Raw genomic sequence first — 11,848 nt, 5'->3', positions numbered from 1 at the left:
TTGCGCATCTAGGCTGCAAAAAAGTGTCACACATCTGGTATCGCCGTACTCAGGAGAAGTTGGGGAATGTGTTTTGGGGTGTCATTTTACATATACCCATGCTGGGTGAGAAAAATATCTTGGTCAAATGCCAACTTTGTATAAAAAAATGGGAAAAGTTGTCTTTTGCCAAGATATTTCTCTCACCCAGCATGGGTATATGTAAAATGACACCCCAAAACACATTCCCCAACTTCTCCTGAATACGGCGATACCACATGTGTGACACTTTTTTGCAGCCTAGGTGGGCAAAGGGGCCCATATTCCAAAGAGCACCTTTAGGATTTCACAGGTCATTTACCTACTTACCACACATTAGGGCCCCTGGAAAATGCCAGGGCAGTATAACTACCCCACAAGTGACCCCATTTTGGAAAGAAGACACCCCAAGGTATTCCGTGAGGGGCATGGCGAGTTCCTAGAATTTTTTATTTTTTGTCACAAGTTAGTGGAAAATGCTTTTTTTTTTTTTTTTTTTTTTCATACAAAGTCTCATATTCCACTAACTTGTGACAAAAAATAAAAAGTTCCATGAACTCACTATGCCCATCAGCGAATACCTTGGGGTCTCTTCTTTCCAAAATGGGGTCACTTGTGGGGTAGTTATACTGCCCTGGCATTCTAGGGGCCCAAATGTGTGGTAAGGAGTTTGAAATCAAATTCTGTAAAAAATGACCTGTGAAATCCGAAAGGTGCTCTTTTGAATATGGGCCCCTTTGCCCACCTAGGCTGCAAAAAAGTGTCACACATCTGGTATCTCCGTAATCGGGAGAAGTTGGGGAATGTGTTTTGGGGTATCATTTTACATATACCCATGCTGGGTGAGAGAAATATCTTGGCAAAAGACAACTTTTCCCATTTTTTTATACAAAGTTGGCATTTGACCAAGATATTTATCTCACCCAGCATGGGTATATGTAAAAAGACACCCCAAAACACATTCCTCAACTTCTCCTGAGTACGGAGATACCAGATGTGTGACACTTTTTTGCAGCCTAGGTGGGCAAAGGGGCCCACATTCCAAAGAGCACCTTTCGGATTTCACAGGTCATTTACCTACTTACCACACATTTGGGCCCCTAGAATGCCAGGGCAGTATAACTACCCCACAAGTGACCCCATTTTGGAAAGAAGAGACCCCAAGGTATTCGCTGATGGGCATAGTGAGTTCATGGAAGTTTTTATTTTTTGTCACAAGTTTGTGGAATATGAGACTTTGTATGAAAAAAAAAAAAAATAAAAAATCATCATTTTCCACTAACTTGTGACAAAAAATAAAAAATTCTAGGAACTCGCCATGCCCCTCACGGAATACCTTGGGGTGTCTTCTTTCCAAAATGGGGTCACTTGTGGGGTAGTTATACTGCCCTGGCATTCTAGGGGCCCAAATGTGTGGTAAGGAGTTTGAAATCAAATTCAGGAAAAAATGAGGAGTGAAATCCGAAAGGTGCTCTTTGGAATATGGGCCCCTTTGCCCACCTAGGCTGCAAAAAAGTGTCACACATCTGGTATCCCCGTACTCAGGAGAAGTTGAGGAATGTGTTTTAAGGTGTCTTTTTACATATACCCATGCTGGGTGAGATAAATATCTTGGTCAAATGACAACTTTGTATAAAAAAATGGGAAAAGTTGTCTTTTGCCAAGATATTTCTCTCACCCAGCATGGGTATATATAAAATGACACCCCAAAACACATTCCCCACCTTCTCCTGAGTACGGAGATACCAGATGTGTGACACTTTTTTGCAGCCTAGGTGGGCAAAGGGGCCCATATTCCAAAGAGCACCTTTCGGATTTCACAGGTCATTTTTTACAGAATTTGATTTCAAACTCCTTACCACACATTTGGGCCCCTAGAATGCCAGGGCAGTATAACTACCCCACAAGTGACCCCATTTTGGAAAGAAGAGACCCCAAGGTATTCGCTGATGGGCATAGTGAGTTCATAGAACTTTTTATTTTTTGTCACAAGTTAGTGGAATATGAGACTTTGTAAGAAAAAAAAAAAAAAAAATCATAATTTTCCGCTAACTTGTGACAAAAAATAAAAAGTTCTATGAACTCACTATGCCCATCAGCGAATACCTTAGGGTGTCTACTTTCCGAAATGGGGTCATTTGTGGGGTGTTTGTACTGTCTGGGCATTGTAGAACCTCAGGAAACATGACAGGTGCTCAGAAAGTCAGAGCTGCTTCAAAAAGCGGAAATTCACATTTTTGTACCATAGTTTGTAAACGCTATAACTTTTACCCAAACCATTTTTTTTTTTTACCCAAACATTTTTTTTTTATCAAAGACATGTAGAACTATAAATTTAGAGCAAAATTTCTATATGGATGTCGTTTTTTTTGCAAAATTTTACAACTGAAAGTGAAAAATGTCATTTTTTTGCAAAAAAATCGTTAAATTTCGATTAATAACAAAAAAAGTAAAAATGTCAGCAGCAATGAAATACCACCAAATGAAAGCTCTATTAGTGAGAAGAAAAGGAGGTAAAATTCATTTGGGTGGTAAGTTGCATGACCGAGCAATAAACGGTGAAAGTAGTGTAGGTCAGAAGTGTAAAAAGTGGCCTGGTCTTTCAGGGTGTTTAAGCACTGGGGGCTGAAGTGGTTAATGAGTGTTTATAAGGTCAGAGATAAGGAGCAGTCAGCTGAGCTGCCTGACGGAACAGAGCGAACACAGACAGCAGGCTACTAGAGAATCTCGGTGCTGTACAAAGAAAATGGCTCACAATTTTTTAATAAAGACCAACTGAATGAACAATTATAGCTCAAAATGAGTGCAATGCAATAGTAACAAAAAAATTGCCGCCAAAAGGTGTACGCATCCTTTAACCCCCTCAGACCCACTAGTGGGACAGTAAAGTTTTATTAGGAAAAAACATCAGTAAAATTAGATGTACCCCGAAATGGCATCAGTAAAAAATGCAATTTATGCCTCAAAAAGCAAGCCCCCGCATGGCTCCATCGATGGAAAAATGAACTTACCCTTAAAGGGGTTTTCAGCTTTTTAGACATTTTACAATTCTCCTGCCAGACCTGAGGAGTCAAGCGAACTTACCTGCTCCCCACCGCTTAGTTCTGGCTCCCTCGGTCCACTGTTCTCTTCACCAAGCCGCAGCCCACGCATGCTAATTTCCATCATGGACAGGGGACCAATGACCCGGCCGCAAGCTGGGACGTGTCCACCAAGTGGCACATCACTGGGTCACATGCCTCTGAGGCCATTTATTGGCTGCAGCAGGAGACGTGACCCCGTGCTTCCCAGAAGTTTGCATGCGTGGACCAAAGGAGCTGACACAGAGTGGCAGGGAGCAGGTAAGTAGGCATCCTTCTACTGGTCTGGGAGGGAGGAGAATGTAAAAACATAGGAAAAGCTGGACATCCCCTTTAAAAATATGGAAACTTACCTCTCAGTTCACAGGATAGGATCCCATCATACAGAGGACCTGTCACCTCTCCTGGTGCTATTTTAGTAAATCCCCATAAAATAACAATTCTAGAGCAATTTCTATTTGAACTTTACATTGTACCGTTCCTCTGTTACACATCCTGGAAATTTATAACTAAACTGACCATGGTGTTGACGATTTCACTTGTCAAAAGGGGGTGTTTGAAACTGTCCAGTGGGTACAGTCCGACCAGGGAGAGACACACCCTAGTGGCATTCTCAGGAGGAATAACAGAGGGATGGCACAATGCAGAGTTCTAGGATCAGTCAGGAGACCTGGCAGCATTTCTCTGAGTATAAATGAAAACTGCATGAAGGACTTACAGTATGTGGCCTTTCTGCAGGAGCCTTATGCTGAGCAACGAAACAATTATGTGTCGTCGTCGTCGTCCCCCCAATAAAGTGATACCAATAGGAAATACCACTGAGAATAAATGACATTTCAGTAATGGTAATTCTGTAATTCAGCCATTAGGGGGCGCAGCAGGACTAACATCTGCACAAGCCTATGAGTGATGTGTGAGATTCTTGCACTGGGGCTCAGGCAGTGATTCCAGAGGCAGAGATGGGACCAGCAGGTCGGCAGGACTAGCGCCTTCAGGATGCACAGCCTGAGCCTGAGGGACTGAAGGCAGCAGAAGCCTCTGTGCAGCTCCACATCCCCTGAGACCCTGGAATATTCAGGTGAGACACAGTCATACTACATCCATCTGTGTATCTGTCTGTCTGTCTCATATTTATCTATCTGTCTTCTCTTTCGTTCAATTGGTCTGTTTATTTATCTGTCTCATATCTATTTATCTATATATCCCTTTCTCATCTCTATTGTCTTTCTTTCTTAATTGGTCTATTTATTTATTTATCTATCATCTATCTATCTACATTATCTATCTTTCTATCTCATATTTGTCTTGATTCCTTTTTAATCATTATATAATTGGTCTCTGTCTCTAATCTATCTATATATATCTATGGCTACTTTCACACTAACGTTTTTCTTTTCCGTCCTAGGGGCTCTATACCGGAAAATAACTGATCAGGCATATCCCTATGCATTCTGAATGGAGAGCAATCCGCTCAGGATGCATCAGGATGTCTTCAGTTCAGTCTTTTTGACTGATCAGGCAAAAGATAAAACCGCAGCATGCTACGGTTTTATCTCCGGCCAAAAAAACTGAAGACTTGCCAGAATACTGGATCCGGATTATTTTTTTTTTACATAGGAATGTATTAGTGCCGGAACCGGTATTCAAACGCAGACCGAAAAAAAGGTGAAAAAAATAAATGCCGGATCCGTTTTTCCGGATGACACCGGAAAGACTGATCTGGCATTTCAATGCATTTTTCGGACTGATCAGTCTTACAAATGCCATCAGTTGGCATACGTTTTGCCGGATCACTCGGAACTGCTTGCCGGATCGCTCTGCCGCAAGTGTGAAAGTAGCCTATCTATTATTTATTATCTATCTATCTATCTATCTATCTATCTATCTATCTATCTTCTATCTATCTATCTATTATCTATCTATTATATCTATCTATTATCTATTTATCTATCTATCTATTATCTATCTATCTATTATCTATTTATCTAATATCTATTATCTATTTATCTAATATCTATCTATCTATCTATCTATCTATTATCTATTATCTATTTATCTATTTATCTAATATCTATCTATTCTATCTATATCATATCTATCTAATGTCTATATCTATCTCTATCGCTCTATTATCTATCTATATCTATCTATCTAGCAAGTGTTCAGTAACTGTGAACAGCACAACACTGGTCTGTGATGACGGTGCCAGCGGCTGATGAATAATCCAGGCTTCAAAAACGAATAAATCCAGGAAATCCACGGCACTTCCTTCAGTAAAAACGTAAGTGTTTATTCACCAGAAATACAACGTTTCAGTTCGCACACTGGAACCTTTTTCAAGCAGTATATCTATATATCTATTATCTATCTATCATCTATCTATATCTATCTTCTTTCTTTCTGTTATTCCTGTATACTGACTACTTGGTGGATGTGTATATTCTCGGACAGTACTTAGAGGTCTACATTGTCCCCTCGGGAAGGGTCTGTGATGTCATCATCAGACTATTTATATGTCACCTCCACATGTGCTGCACCTGATGATCTCCTGGGTTAATGCTGAGGCTATCCCAGGTCCTCCCAAACGTTCCTCCTCCCATCACCACCCTGGAGTCTCCTACCATAGGACGGGGATATGAATAGCTGCGGATGTTTTTATGGAGGTGACATCTGGCCTGTGAGCAGGAATAACTACCATAGGCGCAGGCCGGTTGTACCTGTCAGGGGATCTAGTCTTTACTGCTTCCAACCAGACCTGGCCAGGAACATAGACAAGAACATTCAGTACATATCTGGACAATCTTCATAAGTGCAGAGAGAAGGATCCCGCTCATATCCAGCATCCACATCCCTCAGACAGGTGAGGTCTATGCGGCCCCCGTGTAGACAATATAAGGGGCTGCCTGTAATGAGCGCATTACCGCTGTCTGATGTCTGCCATATTGTACGGCGCTCATCATCCATGTGGCCAATGCACATTGTTTTTAGCTTGGTTTTTCTATACTGCAGTTTTTCATGTGCTCATTGGGGTCTAGGAAACTGAGATATGTGGTGCTATTTGCCAGGACTCTCGGATTGGTTTTTATTTCATCACATGGACAACAAAAATGTTTTAATTTGTCTTTTATTATTATTATTGGGGGGGGGGGGGGGGTAATCCTTACCTCCTCACCTTTGTAGAACATCTGAGCGGTCAGTGATCTCCAGCTTTCTAGGCAGAAGACTAGCAAACAGCTCCACAAATCTCAGCTTTTATGAGATTGTCATGTGGGCACGTAGGATATTGGGTTATTGTTTTTTTTTTGTGGAGCAAGGTATTAATACAGCACTTTGCAGTCTGTTGTATTGCTCAGATAGATACATACATTATTTATATATATACAGTGATCCCTCAAGATACAATGGCCTCAGGATACGGTATTTTCAGCATACAGTGGTCTTTTCTGACCCATCGTAAGTTGAAACCAGACTCAACATACAATGTCTCCGACTCAGATCCAACCAACCAAGGTCACTTCTCTGGTAAACTAGCTGGATTAGTTGTTAGTTAGCAGCTGTTCCTGACTGTTATATGTAAGGACTTGTCTTATTTGTCTTAGTTATCTGCTTATTTTTCTTAAATCTTCATTTTCTCTTATCCTGGATGACATTTTGGGGCTTTTGAACCAATTACTCAACTTACAATGGTTTCAACATATAGTGGTCCTCCTGGAACCAATTAATATTGTAACTTAAGGGACCACTGTATGTATATATATATATACATTGATGATAGATAGATAGATAGATAATATAGATAGATAATATAGATAGATAGATATTAGATATGAGATAGATAGATAAAGCAAAAAGATGGTCAGCAGCACTCTGTAGGTATGCCAGGTGCAGATCCCAAAACGTTCCTGGACAGGGAACAGTGATGTTTATTCACACCCAAAAGCAATGCAGCATTTCAGCCCTCTCAATGGAGCCTTTGTCAAGCTGATATTTCACCACAAGACCGGAGTGCTGCCCATTTCTCATAGATAGATAGGTAGATAGATAATATAGATAGATAGATAGATAATGTAGATAGATAATATAGATAGATAGATAGATAGATAATGTAGATAGATAATATACATAGATAATGTAGATAGACATATTAAATGTTTTAAAATAACAACGTTCAACCATTTTAATCGAGCCCCCACAATGCCATTCTTCTGGAAGCCCACAATATGCTCCCTTCAAATATGTATTGTCCGTCTTGAAGTCATGGACCCCCCAAATCAGACAGAATTAGGCGGCTTTCACACAGTCAGTGTTCGGTCAGTGATTTCCATTAGTGATTGGGACCCTTAACCAGGTGCACGTCTATAACACAGAACATGTGCAGATCTTTCCCTTATGCCTTATGTCTGTGGAGGCTCCAATCCTGGTTTTGGCTCAAAATCACCGATGGAAATCACTGACCAAACACTGACTGTGTGACAGCCTTTGACCAGAGCACCGACTTTAGTCTGACTCTGGAGCACCGGCTTTAGTCTGACTCTGGAGCACCGGCTTTAGTCTGACTCTGGAGCACCGGCTTTAGTCTGACTCTGGAGCACCGGCTTTAGTCTGACTCTGGAGCACCGGATTTAGTCTGACTCTGGAGCACCGGATTTAGTCTGACTCTGGAGCACCGGCTCTAGTCTGACTCGGGAGCACCGGATTTAGTCTGACTCTGGAGCACCGGATTTGGTCTGACTCTGGAGCACCGGCTTTGGTCTGACTCTGGAGCACCGGCTTTAGTCTGACTCTGGAGCACCGGCTTTAGTCTGACTCTGGAGCACCGGATTTAGTCTGACTCTGGAGCACCGGATTTAGTCTGACTCTGGAGCACCGGATTTAGTCTGACTCTGGAGCACCGGCTTTAGTCTGACTCTGGAGCACCGGCTTTAGTCTGACTCTGGAGCACCGGCTTTAGTCTGACTCTGGAGCACCGGCTTTAGTCTGACTCTGGAGCACCGGATTTAGTCTGACTCTTGAGCACCTGCTTTAGTCTGACTCTTGAGCACCTGCTTTAGTCTGACTCTGGAGCACCGGCTTTAGTCTGACTCTGGAGCACCGGCTTTAGTCTGACTCTGGAGCACCTGCTTTAGTCTGACTCTGGAGCACCGCCTTTAGTCTGACTCTGGAGCACCGGCTTTAGTCTGACTCTGGAGCACCGGCTTTAGTCTGACTCTGGAGCACCGGCTTTAGTCTGACTCTGGAGAACCGGCTTTAGTCTGACTCTGGAGCACTGGCATGAAGTTTAGATTTGTTCTTATTTAGGAAGAATTCTACATTTTGCAGAAATTTGTGGTGGAGTCCATACAAAATTGTGTCCTAGAAATGTTTGTTCTCTCTTTTTCTGGAAATAATAAGCTTGCATGTTACATGGTTGCATCATATTATTCAGCGGGTCATTCCTATCCCATACAACACATAATCCAGACACATTCCACAGATACCATGTAACGATCTAATGTAAGAACCGGTTACAATCAGACGGTTGTTTATTTGCACCAAACGAGACTGTAGGATCTGCTTTGTGATTCAACGATCCTATTGTGTTGCTTGCAGGCTCGTCTAAGATAATATATCCTAATGTTATTATGCATCAGAACCAATGGCAAACTCAGCTCTGCTGCATCTGGCCATATTGCCCCTGTACAGATTACAGCTATCATTTCTGCCAACCTTACCCACACTTGATGACTGAACAGTAACTATGCGTATCTAGGTATGCGCTTATACAAGCAAGTGGCTGAAGCCCTGCCAGATATTATTTACTAAGAGTCCTGACTGCCAAGAGGGGTCAGACCTGCACAACAAACAGTCCTAAAATGCAGTACACGGCACGGTCCTCAAGTATGTATCTTGCATGTTCCAGATTCACAATGTCTAACGGTCCTAAGAAGAAACTCACCCAGAAGCTCAAGAAGACCCTTCCTGTGACGGGTCCCCAAGCTCCAACCTTGTATGAGTTGATGCAATGGTACTGCATGACCACCAACACTCACGGCTGCCGGAGGATCGTGGTGTCCAAGGGTCGTCTACGTAAATGGATCTGGATTGCCCTGACGTTGACTGCGGTGGCTCTGATCTTCTGGCAGTGTGCCCTGTTGATTATGTCCTATAACTCCGTGAGCGTCTCCATCACGGTGAACTTCCAGAAGTTGACGTTTCCAGCCGTCACCGTCTGCAACATGAACCCCTACAAGTAAGAAACTGGGGGGGATCTCTGTCATTGTAAGGGGTGGTTTGGGATTCAGATTGTATGTCCATCAAGATGAGTGAGGTCTACTAAACTAAAACCTGAAAATGATGGGGTGACCATAGTTCACCCCAGTCGCTTACACAAAAGCAGGTACCCCATAGCTATCATAAATGATCTCCACCATGGAGAGAACGGTTGTTGCAAAGGGAATAAGACCAACCAGGGCTGGACTCCCTCCTCCTACAAGTAGCCCCAATGCTTCTCATGTCACAATCACAAGGGCCCATGTAGCTAAGATTTAAGGAGCTGAGCATTTCCATCTCAGGCATGTTAGTGTATTCCACCAACAGACCATTGATTTTAATTAAAACAGTCTAATGTTTCATTTCCCAATGCAGGGGAATAAGAGACTGGCTGATGGTTTCTCCAACACATTCACTGGGTTCCCTACAGCCTGTAAATTAACTTATTGCCAGGATGCCCTTCTGAAAAGAAGGGATATTCTAAATAGGACAACCCCTTTAAGTGACTACTTCAGCCCTTCCATGTCTATGGCAGAATATATCAGATTGAGAGGTATCCTGTAGATCATAGTATATGTGATTGTTGTATCATATTAGTAATAGCTGTCACTTTTATGTCGAAAATACGGTTTCTATGTAGAAGGATGCAATCCGTGACCCCGGATAATTCACTATTCCGTACATTTAGTTAGAGATTGGCTTTTTTTTAGGAACCTGATGCCATGGTTCGGAGAAATTACTGGCTGCTTGACTCTCAGTAGTTCATAGAGTCATTCCCGTTTTTACTCAAGGGCCTGGGGTTGACCACCTATTGTGGCCCCCAGACCAACCAACAACTAGGCACCAACCCAGGAGAAGCACTGTGTGCATGGATCCTTTGGGGCAGCACACAGAGTTCCTACATGTCCATGTGCCACACCCAAAGAGACTTTGTGTGCCGTCAGATAGTGAGGCACCAGATTCCACCCTGGAAGCCTCCCTCTATAGTACAATATAAAGTACTAACAGGCCAGAGACTCTTGGGGCATAGCTGCAGAGGGTGAAGGGGTAGAAGTTGCACCAAGGACCCTGTATCGCGTACCCCAGTATAATAATTAGCACTTAGATATATAGGTGCTGTATTACAGATTTTGCATTAGCGGCCAAGAATCTTCAGGTTACAACTTTGGTGGAACCATCTTTTAAAAGGGTCTTATCATGGTCTGGTAGAACAATGGGGAGGTCCGGGGATTGGTGTAGATGCTAAAATGTCTGTGGCTTCTATAAGAATCATGATTATTGTATTGTGTGGGTCACTACATCACCTGGGACCTCCTGAAGTTTTTGTCCTCCTTTCCTTTCTCGTCCCTTGTCCTTAAACGCCATGGACAACTTCGGGGCAATTTTTTTTTTATTGCGTTTTACTCATTTTGGGCTTAAAATATTTTTTTTTAAATTAGTCTTTATTAAAAATGTTCAACCGTTTGTGAGATATAAGGGTTAAAAAAATCAGTCTGCAGTCTATTACTTCTCATCCCATCAGCTGATGGCACATGTGAAGCCTTATCTCTGATCATCTTACCTAATAAACCCTCATTGAAGCCATATTCTTATCAGTTTAATAAAGAGTTTAGCTATGAGTTTTTATGAGGTAAGAGATAAAGCTTCACATGAGCAGTCAGCTGACGGAAAGCAGGAGTAACAGTCTTCAAATAGACTCGATTTTTTTAACCCTTGTACCTCAAAAACAGCTGAACATTTTTAATAAAGACCAATTGAAAAAAAAATTTTTTAGCCTGAAATGAGTAAAATGCAATCATACAAAATTGCACCGAAGGTGTCCATAGCCTTTAAAGGGCTTGTCCCCTTCACTGCCCAGCAGTACCAATGAAGAAGTCTATACTTACCTACTCCCTTCCACTGTCTTCACCGAAATCCAGTCCCTGCCTGTCAGCTTCCACACAGACAGGCATACATGCGCATTTGCAACCAATGACTGTCCTCAGCAGTGACTTGTCCCCAAGCGTCAGTGAAGTCACCACTGAGGCCAGTAATTGGCTGCAGAGGTGCACGTGACTCTGTCCATGTAGAAGTGGACAGGTAGGGACAGGAGCTACAGAGCCAAAACGAAATAGTGGTGAACAGGTAAGTATGAAATTCTTAATAGGTACTGCTAGGGAAGGGTGTTAGAAAGAAAAAAGGCCCATTGACCCTTACACACTGGGGCGGTGAACTTGTCCATGGTTCCTCAGGCAATATTATTAGGCATTTGAAGGCCACTGTCTTCTGCAAAGGAGGAGAAAGAAATCTTAAAAAACTGGGCGGACAAGGAGACGGGTGTGTAGTATGAAGTAGACCCCGAAGGGAACCCAAATGCGGAAGTTGCCAATCTTCTACATAGACCCATCTATGTGTATCTGAAGTTCTTTCTTCTTATCTCCTTCTTCTTGCTCGAAGGAGCCAACCCCACCAGCGAGCTCCATGTATGTGAAATACGTATTTATCCTTTAAAAATATTGTGA

The 11,848-nt window shown here is 42.4% G+C and overlaps 1 protein-coding gene across 2 annotated transcripts in view; it reads left to right on the top strand.

Annotated features, from left to right (window-relative positions):
• The first annotated feature begins 4,059 nt into the window (after window positions 1–4,059).
• Window positions 4,060–11,848, top strand: part of SCNN1G (sodium channel epithelial 1 subunit gamma) — a 32,776-nt gene continuing 24,987 nt past the window's right edge. Inside the window, exons 1-2 of one of the 2 annotated variants that reach the window (XM_040439335.1) lie at window positions 4,060–4,176; window positions 8,998–9,327. In XM_040439335.1, the coding sequence (XP_040295269.1) occupies window positions 9,005–9,327 (323 nt within the window). In that variant the 5' untranslated portion in view covers window positions 4,060–4,176; window positions 8,998–9,004. Of the gene's footprint in view, window positions 4,177–5,649; window positions 5,959–8,997; window positions 9,328–11,848 lie in introns of those variants that run through there. The other variant, XM_040439334.1, reaches the window with a different exon arrangement.

This window comes from Bufo bufo, chromosome 7 (assembly GCF_905171765.1).
Source record: "Bufo bufo chromosome 7, aBufBuf1.1, whole genome shotgun sequence".
Taxonomy (NCBI): Eukaryota; Metazoa; Chordata; class Amphibia; order Anura; family Bufonidae; genus Bufo; species Bufo bufo.
This window is presented reverse-complemented; position numbering and strand designations above follow the sequence as displayed.